Raw genomic sequence first — 20,984 nt, 5'->3', positions numbered from 1 at the left:
TGGCATCTGGGGGGGATACTGGACAACCCACGAGGGGAAAGCAGTCAAAATTCTGTCCGGATGACTTTAAAGCAACGCTGCGCTGCCATCTCCTGACCACCTAACAGCCCCAGACCTACAATATCCGATAATCCTGGTGGTGACTTATCAAAGTACTACGCTTTACCCGACGTGACTTCCCTGGTCCCCATGGTGCACTGACCATGACGGTAACATAGTAACTACTCCTGCCTCGCTCAGTCTACTAACACGCATAGGCAGGAGGGGGGGGGGGGTGTTATAAATAACAGGTGGCTGTACCGAGGGAGGCTTTGCAGTTGGCGATGGTCTTGTCGAGGTTGAGGAAGAAGCTATTTTTGATTTGTTTCTTTGGCGACGGGGCCATGGCAACGGGCGCGGCGCTCTGCTGCACGGTCTCGCTCAGCGCCTCCAGGTCCATCTCCGCCTTGCTACGGTCTGGACGAGTTCGCAATCAGAACAGAGGGCACACGCACGCCGGGTGAGTGTGCTGCTGCTACAGCAGAGCGAGATTCAAAAGGGAGGCGATAGACGTCGATGTTTCGTGACCCAACCCCGAACGGAAACAAGGTGTCGTTTGTGCAGCAAGCAGGCTGGTGTTTTATTATGCATGTTGCGGTTTGCCCTCCCTCAAAATTGCATGAATCGCAACAATTTGACATCGCGATTTGACTTAAGAATCAATGCTTGAAACAAATGTGGTAAATTCTGTGCTTCTAGTACCTGCGAGGTTTTACGTGAAACAATTACATACAATACATATATACGAACTGAAATGTATTGATTCTGACACGCACGTTTTAAGAGTAACAATGTAATTTAATATATATATCTATAAAGAGCTTCACATTTTTGTAACATATCCGTGACATTAATATGCACAGAAATATAACGTGCCATCATGTTGGACATACGAAGTAAGATTTAAAATTATGTTATATACATAGCCGTGCACCCTGTTTCACTTTACCCAATCCACAAAGCATTCTGGGTCTACATAAGCCTAATATTATGGTGGGGATTCTCTCATAATGACAGGCATGTCAGTATATATGACCAATGAAGAGCAATCGTTAGAGATTCAGTTCAAATTATTTAACCATTGAATGATTTTGTTTTAAGAATGAATTGCACAATCACCACTTTCAAATTTAGATACGGTCCATAATTTGGTGTTCATGGCAGCAAGTTTCAGAATCCCCAATTCAAAAGATATGGGCTAGGTGGCACTAAATTTGTTTGCATCCTGTATTTAACCCGGAGCCAATATGAAACAGCACTGCCCATTTTGCAAACGCGAACTGGGTTACATCAAGAACAATAAGAACACAATATTTAGAAACCATTTAAATAACAAATAGACTAAATGTGTGAATACAATATAATGTGAATAATACCAAATAAAAAGGTAAATTGCACTTAACACATAAATACATTACAAGCAACAAAATTCCTTAAGGAAACGAAAGTGAAAAAATTTGGCAAGTCGAGGTAATGGGAGAACATTTCACAAAATATGATTCAATGTAACCAAAATGGTTCGGGAAAAGTCAGAAAACGTTAAAACAAAGTCAATTTAAAAACATATTACAAGAGTTTACACATTAAGCCTCTTGCTCATCCATGTTTCTTCAAACTCGGCTATGGTCGGGACTGACTATGAATGCTCGACATCGTGGGAGGTGGAGCCGCCTTTGCACTTCAGGCGGCTAATGAGGGCAGCTGCTGCAACCCGTGTGCTGGGTGCGAAAGAGGCAGTGGCCGCACGGCCGCTCACCCAGCTTGAGGTTGAGGATGCTGCTGGCCGGTGAGGTGCGGGACAGCTTCTCCGATTTAGGAATCACATTGCGGCTTGATGACGAGATGGAGGAACCCGGGCTCTCCACCTTAAGCGAGCCCTTGAGAGTACTCGGTGACCCTGTAGACCCAAATGCAACAAAGCGTGCTATTGCAATAGAACACGGGCACAGAGCTGTGTCACGTAAAGCAGGCACATTTTTAAAACACGTTTTTATGGCGTTCAAAATGGACGCCAAGCACTACTAATAGATAATAATGGTCACTACCATAATTTTAGGTGAAGAAACAAACTTCGCACAAATTAATTTAGCGCTCTATTTAAAAGTCAAACCACAATCCTCATTCTTTGCCGCGCACACACGCAAAGAGCATGCACGAGTCAGCAGAGGACCCGCTATTTGTGATGTGCGGTACGCACCCCGGTCTCCTTCCGTCTCAGCATCCGAGCCCGTGGGGACTGACGACACGTTGCTGAGCGGGGAGCGCGTGCCCACGGAGGAGGCGTGCCCGCCGTAGCCCAAGGAGCCACCTGACATCCCCAGACGGCTCAGCACCACCTTGGGTGAGGCAGCCATGTCAAATGACAGCTTTCCCCGCTCGACCTCCTCATCTGCAAGGCACGGGATGTTGGCGGGGAGGGGCACACACACGCACCAACGGAAGCAAGCACTGTTAAGTGACATCTTACGAATAATACACGACCAACTACACAAGCAGTTTCACATGCAAGGGGACAATAAAAACGATCATCGTGCTTACAAATGCACTCGCGGAAATGCAAGTGGGCACACGTGTCAACAATCACAAGGCATTTTCTTATGACAATGTGCAAGGATAAGCGCACAATGCACGCAACCATTACCTTACAAAAAAACACATGCAACAGACATGCCATGACCCATGTAAACACACTGACAAAAAAAATTATTTTGAAAAATCAAATGCTAACACAAACACAAGCCAAGTCGATTTATTTCAGGTCAACATGTGGCACCTTTCTGGCACAAATCTGCCACTCAAAAAGCCACAAACCATAAAATGCCGTGCAAAAATAATAACATGCGATAAATATTTTCGCGCTGGCAGCTTAAAATTCTTTGCTGTAGATGCCTTTGTACAGTTCTGTCATTTAATACATAATTTTAAACAAAAGGGCTATTCATTTTTATATAGAAGTCAATTCACTTTCAATTATTGCTTTCCAGTAATCCAACTGCGGTGAAATAATATATTCATGTTGCACGGACAAATTGAACTGCCAAACTTTATGCGTGCTAATAATAGCACCTGACCATATTCTACTGGGCACTTAAGCCATGGAGGATAAAATTTAAAACACCAGTTATCTATAATTAGCAGTAATTGGACAAATTAGTATTACATCTTGGTCACCGCTGATAAAATTAGTGCTATGCTGACAATTATTCTGCTTTAGGATCTTATCACACCTCCGAATTCGCACCTCCGACCTCTTGATCGGAAAATATTTTTTCCGTTTTGTGAAATTTGCCTTGGAAATTGTGTTATATGATTGTTATTATCATAACAGAACCAAAGAAAATCCACAAAAAAACAGGATAATCATGTTTATTTCACACATTTAAAACATGCAAACCAAAAATCTAAAATTTAAATTGAATTCTAATCTAAGTTGTGGGTCAACTCAATGACTCGGAGCTGATAAAATACATTATGCGTCATTTTCATAAAATTTTACAAAGATACATTTAAGGGTCCATACGCAGGATCAGTTTGCTGTTCAAAAACAAACACTGTTGGAATACAATTGTTCAGAAATCCATTGGATGATTATTATCATTTATAATTATTATACTTGTTTAACCAGGAAATCCTCACCGAGTCACATGACTCTTTTTCAGGAGAGTCCTACCAAGGTTTTTGCAGAAGGGGGTGATGATTGCTATTTATAATATCAATTGATGGTTTTAAATGTTGTTTTACGGTGGTGAAACAACACCCTTTGTCCATTTATTTATTTAATTTAGTATTGCCCAAACTACACAAATTGGCAAAACACCACAACAGAGCACACGGCCGGTGAACAATCTTGAGACAAAGCAAGGCTGCTGTTCTGGTTAATTAAATAACACTACTGCTGTTCTCATCCTTGTGGGTGTCGGTGGCACAGGCAAGCGTCTCACCTGGACTGGGCTGCATGCCGCTCCCGGGGTCTCGCAGGATCTGGAAGCGCGTATCGGGCGTGTAGGGCGTACGGTACTGCGCGTAGTTGAAGAGGCCGAAACGCCGGCGGATGTTCTCCACGTACACCTCCATCTCAGACATGGCGTTATTGAAGATGCCACGAGCTTTCTTCACCGAGAAGGGAATCTCCTTGGACATCAGGTAGCAGTTGCTGACCGGCACCCACGCCCTGCATGCAGGCGTGACAATCAACGAGGTCAACACCAGCGATAAATACACGACTACATACTTAGCCTTCTCTTAGGGTGGGGCTTCTCAAACTGCAGGCCTTAATTATTATATATTTTTTAAACATATATTTTTTTACCAGTCATCAGCTGTGTGTAAGGTGAAATTATTAAATTAGCATTTAATGGCCTTTTGTTGTAGGCTCCTGCAGGGCTTTGTTGTCAGCAGAGGGCAGTGCAGAAAGATGTAATGTTGTACTGTATGTACTATGCTCCAATGTCTATGCTCTCACCCTTCACCAACCAGCATGGTGACGTATGGTCAAACAACCCCCACGACCGACAAGGTGTGGGAGAGGCTTTCGTCCAGCAAAGAATTGACAAAGGTCTGTAAAGTATTATTATCGCTTATTAATAATCATTCATTTGGTGAGGCATATGTAGTAGCAGCATATGGACGTATTGGCCGTACACCAGTGCACCATAACACTCTGGTCTTCAGACAACAGTCCGAAATCTAAATTTGAATCCGCAAATCTGTTTATCAGTCTTTAATTGACGCTGTCGCCAAGTTTGATGCAATTCGAAGGTTTATTCAGTCGACTGAGACTTGCTGAAAATGTCAACATTGACCGTTGATTTGGTTCTGGGCTACGCAATTTTTTGGGCCGACCAGGAGGGCGAGCGCCCAGAGCAACAGCAGCAGCTTTCTTGCCTGCCTTACAAGCCTCAGGTGGGACTGGAGCATCATCACCTTCGTCGTCTTGGACCGCCGATGGATAGTACGGCAAGTAGAACGTTGGGATTGTGTCGTACTTCTTCTGAATGCTTTAGGGTTTAGGAGCCATCCGACCAAGTCTAGGGCACTAGTCAAATCTGTCTAGGGCACGAGTCAAAACGCGGAGCCAATTGCCATCAGCCTGGGTGCTATGTGGCAACAAACTGTGAAGCTTCATGTTCAGCTGCTCATAACATTAATCTTCCGACTGCTTCGAAGTCACGAGAACTGAAATTTGACGCACCCCTCAAGACTCTGACCAGGGTTGCAAAACGCCGGAAAATAAATTGCAAAAAATTTAAATAAAAATGTATACCATGCACCAGTGTACCGCCAATACATTCATATACAAGACATGTTTATTGATCACAGCGTATAAGGCACTCCTATTGTAAATTCTGTACTGCAGCATAAACTTTTATGCAGGTGATTTGTAATACATGGACAGCCCCTTTTGTCAATCCACTGCTGTTGGCTGAGGGCTTCCCCATGCCTTGTGTCTTGGGGATTATTTAACCAAACTCCACCAGTGAAGGTGGGAAGCAAAGATTTGGGAGCATAATCATGTTTCTCTGCATTAACCACTGCCGCTCACCAAGCCCCCCTCTGTGGCCTATTATGACTAAGCCACCTGTAATGCCCCTGATTTCGTCAGGTCTCGAATGGTAAGTGTGCTTGAGCCTGCATAGTGCTTGAATGGGCGACGACCATGTATGACAGGTCGGCTGTGGGGATGCTGATGTCGAGTTGCTTAATTTAACATGTTCAAGAGATTCCATATGCCATCCTTCAAGGTATTCATCTCATGCTTTTATTGTGCGGTAACATACTGAAGTGTATGTTGCCATTTGGATTAAGAAATTCTGCATCATTGCTTATATAAACGATTCTGCGACAATAGCATTCAAAAGAACAGGTCACTTGCAAGCTGTGATCTCATCCGCTGTTTACATGTACAGTATATCAACAAAGCGAACTAAACGTTAGACTAGACAATATATGCTCTGCTCCAGAAACTGGCCACAGGCGGTTCCAGGGCGATCTGACAGAAACTGCAATTTTTGATACTTAAAACAATGTTGCAATAGCATCGACGATTCTTGAGAAACAAATCAAGATATAAATGAGGCTGCAGAAATCAGGCAAATATTGATGATTCACTGAGGACAGGGTGGGTGGAGGGTGAAGTGTTAGATTCTTACTTGCTAAGCTGTGTCCTTGGGCTGTCCAACATGGGTTTCAAGCCGGTTTGATTCAGAAATTTATTTAAAATTATGGTCAAACATTCCATAATCACTCTCTCGCAAGGTCACTGTAACATTTTATTAAAGTGTATTCTACAGTAGAAAGGTCGAAGTGATGTCACCAGAGAGCTTCTAATAACTCGCTTGACCCGGGTTTTGAAGTCTTTTTTTTATCTAATTCACAAAATACTAAACTTTAAATCGGACAAACTGGGGAACCACCTCGGTGCTAGTCTTGGGAAAATTGCGCTCTCCCTCCTTCCTATGGTCACGCACTACAATTTTATCAATTCAATTAAGAACAGATTCTTCTCTAACCTGGATGAGGGTAACATGAATATATCCTTTGCATGAAACATAATTTGCCAATTACCATGCATGCTTTTGGATGAATACACCCCAAGTATCATTATATATCAATGAATTTCTATTTAAAGCTTTCGTGACTGCAGGGATTCATCTTCTTGGTTCTTTCGGTAAAGTCACGTAGAAGGAAAGTAATAAAATAATAAAAATAAAACATAATAAAATAAAATAATTCTCACGACGTTTCGGCTACAACGCAAGCAGCCGTCTTCAGGTGAAGAATGAGACACTACCAAGCTAGGAGCTTATATATAAGCTGCGTTGGAGGTGGAAGAGCGCCTTAACAAAAATAATATTCATGAATATGCTAAATTCCTCTTCATATGCACATTCTTTTTGTTAAGGCGCTCTTCCACCTCCAACGCAGCTTATATATAAGCTCCTAGCTTGGTAGTGTCTCATTCTTCACCTGAAGACGGCTGCTTGCGTTGTAGCCGAAACGTCGTGAGAATTATTTTATTTTATTATGTTTTATTTTTATTATTTTATTACTTTCCTTCTACGTGACTTTACCGAAAGAACCAAGAATATCAATGAATTGTTAAATACATACTAGGTATGAAGCTGTTTGATTATAGATTAAATCATGCTTTAGTTTTTGCACAGCACAACACTTGTTGAACTGCAGGACTGAGAGACGGTGATGGCTTGGGAACAGCTTCATCCAGCAGTGGACAGATTATGGCTGAGGTTGACACTTGCAGAGACTTACCGGTCATGCTGGCCAAAGAAGCGCACATCCACTTGTCCATCCCGCTCACGCAGGGCCTTGGCTGGCCAGAACGGAAAGCCCTTGAGCTTGGCCCAAACCAATGGGTGCGGGATGCTCTGTGAACCAACAACATCGACATGCCAATTTACACGCCGAAGCCTCGATATAAACTCCGAGTCTCTCCTGCTCAACAAGCGTGGGATGGTGCTCATCTTCTTTTTACCCCAAGTGGTGGAAATTCCACATTTCTATGGTGGACGGCAGTTTCTCCCAAGTATGACTGCAGCTGATTTCCATAAAAAATTGGTGCTCATTTTAATCAACCGCAGATGGATCAAAAGCCGAGTAGGAAAGAAAACAGCATGTGAACTTGCAGCATTCCAATTAATGGTGGATCGATGGATTCAGTCCGGTCGATTAGGTAAATGGTCACAATTCAGGGTCTCGATTTAAATGATTTATTTTTATTTTGTGACACTGAGAATGGAAGTGCCTTTGGTGGCCCATTAGTTATCTTGTTTTAGCAGAATAAAAATTTGTATAATCTTTATTTTCCCTGGAAGAATCTGATGAGCTATGAAAGGCCCACCATTCATGTTAATGTACTCAGGGTATTTTATTAATTCCACAATCTGGCAGGACTGCACAGGATTTATACTAATCTACAGTACACTGTTCAACTAACATGCAGTTCCTTCCTCCTACACTACGTGGCAAACTGGGCATTGCTATAGCATAACGTAACGTCAGCCGTGTTTTTCATTCAAAACGTTGTATGGGGTTATAGCTGTTGCACAGTGGTTGGCAGCACTGAGCTGTTTCCCCAGAGATCCAGAGGGAGAGATGGAAATGCAAAAAGGCAGATGCAAAGATAAACGGAAATCGAGACACATGGAGAGACACCAACAGATATTGAGACAAAAAAGAGATGCAGAATTTGTTCTAGTTATTTTATTTACTTTACGCCTGTCGCACACACTGTTAACGTGGACGTGATGTCGTTTTAGTAAGGATTTTAGCATTTTTTCTACTTGAATATTAAATCATCAAAATTATGAACCTATTGCTAGTCACGTGACATATTCCTCCTTAAATCCCCAAAACGTATGTGCGCACTGCAAATTCTCCTCTTATGGAGTCCGCAGGCTTCCCCATATCACAACGGATTTGTACACGGAGGCAGCAACTTGCAAATATATGCATTGCACGTATGCATGTTGAACGTCTTTCGCACTGTACGTAGCCAACCGTGCTAAATCGGAGGTGCAGGAAGCCACGCATCTCTTTGTGTGCCACCAAGGGAGGAGGAGGGGGGCGGCACGGGTAGTAGAGAGCATGAGAAACCGTCAACGTACACATGGCTCGCAAAACCAGTTGTCTCGCTTTTGGCATGAGGAGAGGTAGCACTCGGGACACACTTCGATTTCGTTCATCTGCACACACACAAGACGGTACACAAAGCAGCGAAGAATTGTTACATTTATAGTTGTGCAAGTCTGTATGAAATAAAAAAAAAGACTTTTAAGAAAAGGTGAATTCCAAAAATATTTGTGTAGGTAGGCGTTCATATGATACCTCTACCCCCCCCCCCCCCCCCCCCCCACGTGTACACAGTACAATATCGCCTGTCTTCGCATTCACACGACTAAAAGCCTATTTGTACACATCTAACAAATCACCCTCTCCTATGATAACAAATATTTACTAGGTTTTATGACGGTCGCTTGTGTTGCGATGGAAACGTCGTGATCTATTTATTTTCTACCTACGTGACTTGCCCGAAAGAACCAAAGAGTATGGATTCCTGCAGTCACGAAAGCTTCAAATCAACATTGATGGCTCGATTAAGATGCAACACAATCGGTTCTTTGTCTCGTCTGTACCGTTTGGTTTGTACCCTTTCACGTTTTTTTCTATGTATTGTAACGTCATGTTCACCCCTCACAGTCTAAATCAGTGGTTCTTAACCTTTTTGGAGGTACTGAACCCCAGCGGTTTCATATGCGCATTCACCGAACCCTTCTTAATTGGAAAAATAAAATATGATTTTTTTATAATTCAAAACATAGGTATATGTTTTACTGGTGCACAATCATATGAGTCGGGTGTGTGTCTTAACCTCCGCCGAACCCCTGAGACTGAGTCACCGAACCCCTGGGGTTCGATCGAACCCAGGTTAAGAACCACTGGTCTAAATGTATCGGTTGCAGTTTTCATGAACTCTAAAACCAATTCTAATATGCACAGTTATATGCGTGTACCGAGAGTTAAAGCACCACAAATCAATCAATGAATCAGTGCATGCCTATTAAGCATGTTTGATAATACGTGTAAATACTGCAGCATATTTCAATCACGTTCTAGTATACAGTAAAAAGAAAATCACATGTTTGTGGACACATTCAGTTTCAAAGGAGTTAAACACGAGGGATTTCAGGCATTTTTAGAACCCAAATGCTGTGTAAGTGGTTGATATCCTTGAGACTCCAGCCTCACCTCGTGTTCACAGATTTTGATGATCATTTTTGCAGTGGTGGTCAGCTTATGATTGGCTGAAAAATAAGAATTCAATTGTCACTTGAAATGCCCATTAATATGTGAAAACAGAAATTGTGTCCTTGGACATACAAAGACATAAAACTTCCCTGCAATAGCAATATGCAGCCAATGACTCCCAATTATTATTTTGCTTTGTTCATTAAACATTCAAATGGTTCTCAATTCCAGTTTTGAGACCACTAATGTCCTGAAATATGTTATTACATATTTATTATTAGGTTTGCTTACCCAGGAAAGCCTCACCAAAAGCCTCGTGATTAGTTTTCCGAACGGTCCTGCCAAGTTAATATAGTCACGGGTGACGATTGCTCACCTAGATTCCAATTGAGTCATTTGCGGATAACTTCACATTTTTTTTGCCAAATTTGGACCATGACACCGGCACATGATTTTTAATGGCCACTGTGAAACTTTACAGTATTGAACAGAGCAGCAGCAGGATTACAACAGCGAACCTCTCCAAAATAGTGGCATTGCTAATGGGCTATGCCACATCCCATATGTAGCAGCAGCCTTCACTTGATACTTTCCCTTCTTGGTTCTTTCAGTCACGTAGAAGGGAAATAATAAAACACTGTTTTTATTTTATGTTTATTTTTATTATTTCCCTTCTACATGAATTTACCCAAAGAACCAAGAAGATAAATCCCTGCAGTCCCGAAAGCTTTAAATCGAAATAGATACTTTAAGCACGTTTGAGCACATACATCCATGTTAACACTGAGACCTGTGCTGTTGTGTCCAATGCAAAATGTAAAAAATAGTGTATAGTCAAAGCAACACTCCATTGAAGGCTTATCTTTGTGTGTACTTGTCATAGATAAGCTAGTTCTGCAACAATACAGTCACTGTTGGCAATCTAGAAATGTTAAAAATGTATTTACTAACTGATGTGTTTAAATCTGCAGTACATTGTACTTGTATTTAAAAATAACTGATTATATTTGGAAGCTTTTATCATTGACGACCAATATGAGCTGTAAATGTGTACGATCTACGTGGCACTATTGTAATAGATTACATAATAACCACCAAGTCTGTGGCCAACACTAATCTACAGTTTCCTTCCACACATACACAGATTATCCAGAGACTACCACTTGGAAGGCATCCACACACACCAGGCTTATCAGGACCACTCGCTTATCGCAAATGAAAGTGTACTCAAGCACGGGTTACAGTGTGTGCCCCCACCAAGCGTTCTGTTTACAAAGGAAAGAAAACCACCGTAAAAGAGCAAGTTTGGAAATATATACTCATTTACAAACCTGAACGGTGTATAATTATATTGCAGGATGTTTTGCTAATATGGTTCTAATGGATTGCGTTGGTGCACTTATTTAATACTTTACAACATGCCAGTGATGCCATTACTTTATAGGGGTCGCAAGTTCCTTTGCACGTTAGGCCTTGTACACTTACCTCCATTATAGATGATGCAGTTATGAAGGATCCATTTGCAATCTGCAAGGAATGCTTCCGTGCAGCCATATATTTTCTTTTTTATGTTCTGTAAAAAGAAATCAATTCCATCTTAATGTGGAATTCATATCTTCAACACATAAGCAAAGGAATGGCTCAAAATAAGCATCCGATTTAACATGACAGTTGTGTTATTTTGCCATATTCCGGTTTAAATTCCACAGCATCCATGAAACAATGTTCATAACTTAATTTTAAATTGTATTCATTTATCCAAAAAAGCCACACCGAGTTTTAGGATTATTTTACAGTAGGGTCTTGTGACGTTGGGGTCTCATTTGAAGATGTGTTCAGTAAATTGATGTTAATACGTGTGGGAGGAAACCAGAGTGCCTGGAAGAAACCCACACTTGCACACGGGCAACAATAGATCCCCTTACAGATGTTTACAGATGGCCATTACTCCACTTTCTATACTGCATTTTCCTGCCGAGCCAGCATATGGCACCTCGAAACCCACGGAAAGGGAGTTTTACAACATGTGTGATCCCACCAATCCTCGCCTCCAGTGTTGGATTACAGGCGTGTCAACGCCACCACCACCTGGCTAAACACCCAGATGATAAGTAACACCATGCCGCCCGGGTGCACATTCAGATTAACTTTGTAAGAAACACTGTTGATGAAGGTATACACAGTAAAAATGTATCTCTTCAATGCATACTGCAAAAATTACTTTGTAATGAAATAGATTGTAAAAAAATAACATGTCTGTAAAAGCCAGTCCATTAGCAGAGCATTTATTCAGCTAGGGGATTCAACTGAAAAAAACATTATTGCACGTAAAGACACAAATAGAAACCTGCTTGAATATGTGCTACTGGGACATAAAACGACATCTCCAACATCAGCACACACCTGCTGACACTGCACAGTGGTCAATATCTATCGCCACACTGTGGCACCAAACGAGCTGGAAATTAGAATTTCATGCGTTGCACACTAAATATAAACAAAGCGCAACTCTACACCTGCCTGGAAATAATTCGCCTTACTGGACATCACCAAACACAGAACTTTGGTGACCAAGTTACCTTGCAATCTGATCTAGTCAAACCTAAGAAGTTAGTCAAAGCTAGGAACAGGTTAGGAGTTGTTGAATAGGACTCACCCTGGGAATACAATGTGTTTTAGGCTAGGGCTGTAAGGTGGGCAGAAGATGGCAATAAAACATTGGATTCTTGAATTTATATTTGCAGAGCTTTGAGTTATTCCCTCATTTGCATGGTTTTATCGGGATATTTAGGTTTTCTCACACATGTCCAACACTCATCAAGGGAAGTGGCTAAATATCGCAATCCAGCACCCTACTGATAATGATAGTATGGTTCCCACCCCCAACCAATTATCTTCACACACAAGCTTGGTGAATAAAAAGTTGGAAGATGGGAGATAACTGGATGTGAAAATGATAAATGATTGAGCACCACTATATGACAATGGCGATAATGCATCTAGAACGGTGGTCACGAAACATTCTTAGCATATTTTATTTTGATTTGGAGATTCCAACATTACTTTAAAGTGACTGAAATTAAGTGTTTATTAAATGTTAAGTTCACGATGCAGAAACAATAACAAAGAACAAATACCACCGCGCATGCGAAACAGAGTTCCCACAAATAATGATGAATTAACTTTCAGCTAAATTGTGGCTAAAGAAACAAAGACACACCAAATATCAATTAATTTTTTCTTTAAATTATGTTAAGCACAAAACATGGAAAAATACCAACTAGAACCTGCCTTCAAATAACGCAATGGGGGGCAAAATTTAATCAGTTTCATGCGTCATCACCTCAAGTTGTAGGAAGTCATGAATCAGCAAAACAATGTTATTCTGCCATTCTATTTACATCGATTTTGACGATGTTTTTCAACCAGCCCAAGAACAAAAAAGGGCACAGGTCACAATCAGCCAACGCATAGGAGTCAATTAACAAATATTAAGTGTATTAGATTGAACTTATGTAGACCCTTACTTAGCCAACCGTACTAATCAAGTGTGAGGGAAGGTCAACACACTAAACACAAAAATCTGTTCTAAAGAAAAGTGTGTCGATGACAAAAAAAACAACGACATTGCAAGTTTAACAGTGAACCTCCCTATGGGAATTAACCTCCAAACATTAATCCACCAGCATTGACTTTATACAAATGTAAGCACGGAATTTATTTTGTTTGTTTAGTAGAACAGGTTGGCAGCTGTAGGGCTGTTGCCATTACATTCCTGACGTGAAAATACTGCCACACCCCGCAGTGTTTCAAAGGAGCTATGAATAATGGAGGGTCGGCTCAAACACTCTGCCTCACCCGTTCCAGCGTGCTCAGATCCATGGGGTTGAAGATATACTCCGTGTAGTCAGGATGCTGCTCCAGAGAGACGGGTTTCTGAAATGGCTCCGTCTGTTCATAGAACATATGACACAAAAGTGATGACATAACACTTGTTAATAACATAAGAATACAGCCGAATCTTCCCAGGCGTAAGGTCACAAAAGCTCAAGGCCAAAGCATCTTCCTTGATCAAATGAGAAAAAGACATATGTGATGTTGAATTGCTCTCATGCACCACTGCCAAGGCAGCATCACTAAATAATTTGTTTGAGGAAAGGAGTGGAGCAATTTTTTTCAGTGGCCCTGAACCAGTGGTGGAAATTCCAAGTTCCCATGGTGGGAAATGTATCTCTCAAATAAGATACCACTGTTGACTTCCAACAAATACAAAATGTACTGACCCATGAAGAGATTCCAAACTAAGTCGATACACAACCAAGGATCTAACGTGCAACTATATAACCGAGTGGGGCACTCAAACAGCAGGGTCAGATAAAGCTAAAAGTACAATTTTAAAAATGCAATGAAGGAATTGTGCGCTTTCCAGTGATCGTATAAAGATGCTGCAAATTTGTAAATTAAACCACCATAAACATTACAGTACCCCGCTGTCTACAATCTTAAAACAAAATACAGGTATCCCGCGATTTACGGTACAAAAGGGGTGCGTTTTAAAAAAATTACGTAAAATGAAATGTATTCATGGGAACAGCTATTCCCATTAATACTATAAATTAGGGACGCGTTTCGGAAAGTCATTCCAACTTAACTCCTAACCTAAAAATAGACACCTATATCACTTTTCACAATACAAAAAAAGGTTGAATAATTAATTGGAAATACCCTTTTCAGGCAACTCACAAAAGACCTGCACGTTGGAATGACTAGAGAGACGATTTGGAGGCGGTACTGTTGCACTGCAGGCATACCGTTGACACTGTCACAGATGGATGAAGGAGCCTCCCGGCGCTTCTTACTTGATGTCATGGCACGTGGCCGTATGAAATTTCGTTAACGCAGAAATTCGATTTCGTTAATCAAAAAGTGTCCATAATTTGTCAATTGTGTCAACGAGACTTTCGTGGAACCGAACATTCGTAAATTGAGGGGTACCTGTATCCCACATTAAGGCTTTCAGGTCATTATGTATATATACACATTATTTAACCACACTCATGTCAGCTTCGGCTCTTATAAGGTATATTACAATTAGAATGTGCTCAACGAAAAACATCCCTTACTATAAGTGTAGATTTATACAGCTTAGCCTAAAAGCATTTTCCTAAAACTTAATTAGTCAAAGTACTCCAAAATGTTGGCGATGACCAGTTGTGTTTACATGACAATGGGCCATAATTTACGTGTTGTTGGCAAATGTTCATTTTCTTTATGACTTTGGTGAAAACGTGCCCTTGTTTCCAACGGCCAAGGAAATGTTTTACAGATGTTGTCAAGATGACAATCTGGACCATTATCTCGACGGTGGAATAATAACCTGCTCACAGCTTTCATATCACTAGCAGAGACTGCCCGACAGTACGACCACAGACGGTTGTTAATTTAGTCAGTCTTCACTCAACGTGCAACAATTCTTTGATTAGACTGATTTTGAGATTGCAATACGTGCATCTATCGATTGGTTCATAATTTACTCAAATAACATAAAAAGCACATGCTAGTGATACATTTGTAGTATTACAACACAAAACCAGGCAAGCAACATAGACAAATCAAGCAACTATAGAAACAAGACCGTGAAATCAATACACGAAAGACTCAATTGTTGAGTCGAATTGTGACCCTGAATCAATACAATTTATTGAAGCACTGGGGGATAAACGGAAATCGTTACACAACTGGCTTATAGCGGGAGCAAGCAGACAGTTTCACAATGACAGCCAGTAGTTAATTTATAGTCAGCTTTTCATTTCGTTGAAGACAGCAGCATAAAATGACCTGCTCGTGTAAAAAAAACATTACACGTTAAACATTAACAAGTAAATGGGATGAGTGATTACGACCCTGTCAGGCCAAATACACAGTAAGCCCCTAAATGCTTGCACACAATGCTATCCTTGCATGGCAATGGCCAAGTTTCGCTCAACGCAATATAAAAGATTACCCTGTCAACTTAATGCACTCTGGAGTGACAATGCATGTTATTCCTGCTTTAAAATAAGAGAATAACACCTGCCCCCTGTGCTGTATTTGCAAATCAAAGTTATTTTTGGGAAAAATTCAAGTAAAACACACTTAGTTTCTTTTTACCAGTTACAGCCTTGGACGCGTCATTATGTATGCATGCACCCGAACACATTTTGCAATAGTTAAGAGTATGAAGAGGTGAGGATTGCTTGCAAAGTAGTGTTTCAAATATTCAATTCTGAACTATCACAATTACCATCTTACACACAGACGTATTTCATACAGTTGTGCAGATTTCCAATGTTTTAAAATACAGTAGCATTGGAAAATGCTTTTCATTGTAAGCATTTTATATACGTTAATGATGCATGCATAAAATAGTGCATATAAAGAAAAGTGATTTACAAACGATGCAAATGAATTGGTATAGTGCTTACATGAGCACATTGAACAAGACAGAACAAACAAGAGACAACACAAACAGGCAGTACAAGACAGCAAGACAAAACAAGATTAGAGTCTTGAACTGCATCATGACCGAATTGACAATTCATCAAATCGCATTGGTGGTGATGAGGTGAATCGTTGCATCCCCAGTACTTATGGACAGTCCTCGATTTATGAACACCCGACTTACGAACATCCGCACTTACGAACCAGCTTCTACGAGATAGTTGTAGTCTTAACATACTTGAAAATGCAAGTAGTAGTGCAATGGTTAGCACTGCTATCAACCCGGCGACCTGAATTCAATTCTCACTCACGACCAACACCAGTGACGATTATCTGAATGGGTCCTGGGCCTCCCCTAGATCAACTCAGCCTCAAAAGATCTTCTTTCGCAATGTACGTCACCAACCACACTAATCGGAGGTGCAGGGGAAGGACAACTAAATAAACACAAAAAATCAGTCCAAAAGAAATTCGTTTTAAATCTAGATTTAAAAGTGAATAGCTCCAGTGGCTTCCTAATATCGGAAGAGCATTCCAGGAGGCCGCAAAAGTACCTGTTGGGGTGTGTAAACATCACAACTGGGGAGTCAAAGGCAGCCGAGCATAGTGCTGGCCACCCACCCCTTTGTGTGCCGTGCCAGCCCTCATAAGCGCTGCTCGCTAACAGCACTTGACCCAACAACCTGTTAAGGATATCGGGGGATCGTTGTCATTATTGTTTGTGTGCGCACAATTGTGGGGACTCATTACGCCCTTCCGACAAGCAAGCCAGCATTAGGACTCAAGTTGTGAAAATAAAACTGATTTTTTTTATTAATGTTACTTTATTTATGTTTTGACTACACAGTATTTATTACAGTATTACATGCAAATGTACAATTTTGATTTTTATTTGAGTTAAACAATGCTTCCCTGACCGTGTATGCATTTAAATACAATACATTGTGTTCCGACTTACGAACCGTTCGACTTACGAACGGGTTTCAGGAAAGGAACCCGTGTGCAAGTCGAGGACTGCCCTATTGTAAAACGGACTTTATTTAATAAAATAAAAATCCAGCCGAGTCATCGTGAGTTCAGTGGCTACAATTCGCTTACACATCATGTTGTGGAGAAGCCACACAACGCACATTCCTCTTCTCATGCCCCCTGCCTGCCTGGCTGCTAAACAATCACCCAACACTGCGGTTCTCACATTAATTGGCCCAGCACAGCACATGGAACGAGACTGAAGGCCATGACACTTTTGGGACATTTTAGCGCAATCGTTGTTGGAAATTGTCACTGCAATGCATGTCCTGTACAAACAATGGCAATAGCACAGTCGAAGAGTTCTGTCGAGCAAATGAAAACAGTTAGTTAAAAATTGTTTCATGAATTACTGCTCAACAGCACACTACCTTGCGTAGTCATGTGACCTCCGATTTGATTGAAAGTGTACATCTTGGTTGCCTACAATAGGAGAGATAATATTTGTCCAATTGGTCAACTACACGCTATGCAACAGAAAATTGTGTTGCAACCATTGCAGGTCACGAATGTCAACGTTGATTATTGAAACATTTCCCGAGTGCAATATGATGGCCTTTTATGGATGGTACTCACCCCTGTGTGTTTCATCCTCTGCAGGGCAAACTTGAGCAGGTAGCTGAGCTGGTCCGTTGTGAGCATGGACATCGCTTTGCTCTGCGTCTCTATGCACTCTGCCACTGTTACTTTCTGCAACGGACGAGACAGAATCAAAGATAACATTAAACTCAGAATGTCTTGCAGACATGGTGGTTTGAAGGAAGGTATGTAAATGAACAAAAGAAAATATAAGTCAATTAATGATCAAGCATACTATCATTTGGCAAGATACACGATATAACTATTTACGAAGTTGCACAAAACAAACACTGGCTGGCACATCTCCAATGAATACCCTCAGCCAGAGGTGGAAATTCCATGTTTCTATAGCAAGGGATAATCATTACAAAGAAAAAATCAATGGCAAACTCTCACAACGTGGTCGAGCATGCACTTGAGTAACATGGAGGAACACGATGTACTGAGTCAACCCCTGACAGGGATATAAACAAAGGGCCTTCCAAACCTTTCTATGACGCATTTTGGTTCTCAAGTTAGGAATAGAATGCCACCTCTCCCCACCCCGTGTCCAGAGTTAATTTCCAAGTAAAGATTACCAACTGGCAACCCAAGTGACCTCTATGTGAACAGCACGGTTGGCTACGCAGTGCGAATGAAGTTCAACATACATACAACAGGTAAATCTCATGCGTTGGCATTCAATGTTAACCTTTAAAAAAAACAATACTGCCCCCACTCTCCAGGTCAGATCATGTACATTTAAAAAAAGCAATCAACTTGGTAAACAGATTTTTGTGCTTGTAGATTTTGGATTGTTGTACAGGAAAACCTCACTGAACGTGGTTTTATTGAACACATGTTTCGGCTATACCTGGTTTACTTTAAGAGGTCTGTTTTCCAGAACATGGCGGTGATGTTTCAGCGATACACCAATTAACGTTGCTATGATAGTTGTTAGACAGGCTTGCGAGACGTGAGTGCTGCATTCGTTCAAAGGTGCTGTGGTGTGGATGAATTGACTAAGAATAATTTATTTACCACGTATGCTTTTTTGTGTAACTTTTTTTCTCATTCTTTGGGTTTTTCAGTAAAGTCACATAGATAGGTAAAAAAATAATACAACTACTACGTTTTGATCGCAACACAAGCGGTCGTCATCAGGTGGAGAAAAAAATGGGGGTTAGCCTCTAAAGGTAAACTGTTTATAAAGGTTTAAAATGGGCGTAGCCCAAGTGTCAGAACGGAGTGGGCGGGGCACAAGAACCCTGGGGGAGTACGAGCGGAGGAGCTTATGTTAATGTGAGGGATTAAAAAACGGTGGGCCTCGGCATATTGAGCGGAGAAGGTTATGTTAATGTGAGGGATTAAAAGACTGGTGCGCAAAGGACAGTACTAAAATGGAAACATTACAGCCAGTTATGACTTAAACTGGTTGATAACGTCCTTCCAGAGATTTCCGAGTTTGTACCTATCCTCTCGGTTGAAATTGTCTGTCTAAATATATGGATGGCTTCATGAATTCATCAGTGTTGATAGTCAGTGGGCTTGCAAAGTACCTTCGTCTTAGAGAAATCAATTTCGTGTGAGCCAACCGCATTAAAACAATGATCAGCCACGGCCGAAGTATTGGTCCTACCGTGTTTCAGATCTGCCTTATGCTCACGAACACGGTCCGAGACATGTCACTTAGTTTCCCCATTGTAACTATTGCCGCAGACACAGCTTAGTTTGTAGACGCCGGGGTATTGCATGTCAGGGATCACATCCTTCACAGATGGGATCAGATCACAAATTTGACACTGTTAAATCAAACCTGTACCTTGTTTGCTCATAATTTTGAAAATCTTTTTGGTGACCCCTATGTATGGCAAGGTGATGGTTTTGATTGGGTCCTCAGATGGTTCTTTCCCAACGGTTGGGGTGATAGCTTTACAGATTGTGAAGTCTGAATATCAATTCGTCTTGAGAGCTTGTTGTACGTGTTCCAGTTCACTGGCTCGGTGATGGTAGGAGATACATCAATCTCTATGGTGTCGAGTTTTGATGAGGCAATTCTTCTGGGATGGATGGTGGTGGGAGTCAGGTTTGAGGTAAGCATCAGTATGGGTCGCTTTCCTGTAGACAGTGGCCCATTAAGCCATCTGGTCTCTTTTCGATTAAAACATCCAGGAATGGTAACTTGCCATCCTTTTCCACCTCCATGGTGAATTTGTTGGCTAGGTGTATGGAATTGATGTGGTTGAGGAATTGGTTCAGAGCTGGTCGGCCATATGACCAGATGAAGAACGTATCATCTATGTACCTCTTCCACAGGGATGAACGTAGAGTGGATGCCTGAATGGCGTCTGTCTCAAATCTTTCCATGAAACATTGGCGACAACCGGAGATAAGGGAGAACCCATTGGGGTGCCTTCAACTTGTTTGTAGAATGTTCCATTCCACGTGAAGTAAGTGTTGGTGAGGCAGTGTCTCACCAGGGCCGGTACATCAGCATTCAGTTCTTGTTGGACCAAATCTTCAATGATTGCAATGGTGTCAGGCACAGGAACTTTGGTAAACAAAGAGACCACATCGAAACTAACGAGCAAATCACCTGGAGATAGTGAGATGTCCTTAATTAACGATACCAAGTGAGCCGAGTTAAGTACAGCTGAGGCGGGCTTACCAGTGATTGGTTGTAAGGTCTCAGACAGAAATTGGGCGAGTTTGTATGCGAGTGAGTCAATGGTGGAGACGATAAAACGAAGGGGTGTACCTTCTTTATAGATGTTTGGTAAGCCATACAATCTGGGTGGTCTAGCAGCAGAGGGTTTTAAGGAAAACCGCTTGGTTTGTTCGATTAAAGAAGTCGAATCAGTGATATTGTTGTTTTTTGTAACGAGGCTGTTGGTGGGATCTCTTATAATTTTTGTATAGCTGCCATCATTAAGTAGGTCCTGAATTTTGTTATTGTATGTGGTTTTGTCCATGATGACCGTGGCATTGCCCTTGTCGGCTCGAAGATGACGATGTCATTCCTCTTTTTTAATTGAGATACAGTACCTATCTACGTGACTTTACCGAAAGACCCAAAGAATATGAATTCCTGCAGTCAAGAAAGCTTTAAGTAA

At 41.4% G+C, this 20,984-nt stretch overlaps 1 protein-coding gene across 14 annotated transcripts in view; it reads right to left on the bottom strand.

Moving 5' to 3' along the window:
• Positions 1-20,984, bottom strand: part of ZMYND8 (zinc finger MYND-type containing 8) — a 60,573-nt gene that overhangs the window by 11,716 nt on the left and 27,873 nt on the right. For all 14 annotated transcript variants that reach the window (XM_061560271.1, XM_061560272.1, XM_061560269.1 and 11 more), the window contains 10 exons: positions 17,890-18,003; positions 13,663-13,755; positions 11,290-11,377; positions 9,805-9,860; positions 8,664-8,741; positions 7,309-7,424; positions 3,981-4,210; positions 2,237-2,428; positions 1,796-1,936; positions 301-456 (listed from right to left, as the gene is read on the bottom strand). In XM_061560271.1, coding sequence (XP_061416255.1) covers positions 301-456; positions 1,796-1,936; positions 2,237-2,428; positions 3,981-4,210; positions 7,309-7,424; positions 8,664-8,741; positions 9,805-9,860; positions 11,290-11,377; positions 13,663-13,755; positions 17,890-18,003 — 1,264 coding nt within the window. The remainder of the gene's footprint in view (positions 1-300; positions 457-1,795; positions 1,937-2,236; positions 2,429-3,980; positions 4,211-7,308; positions 7,425-8,663; positions 8,742-9,804; positions 9,861-11,289; positions 11,378-13,662; positions 13,756-17,889; positions 18,004-20,984) is intronic.

The sequence above is a fragment of the Lethenteron reissneri genome, chromosome 26 (genome assembly GCF_015708825.2).
Source record: "Lethenteron reissneri isolate LAM-NWPU_2019-01 chromosome 26, ASM1570882v1, whole genome shotgun sequence".
Lineage (NCBI taxonomy): Eukaryota > Metazoa > Chordata > Hyperoartia > Petromyzontiformes > Petromyzontidae > Lethenteron > Lethenteron reissneri.
This window is presented reverse-complemented; position numbering and strand designations above follow the sequence as displayed.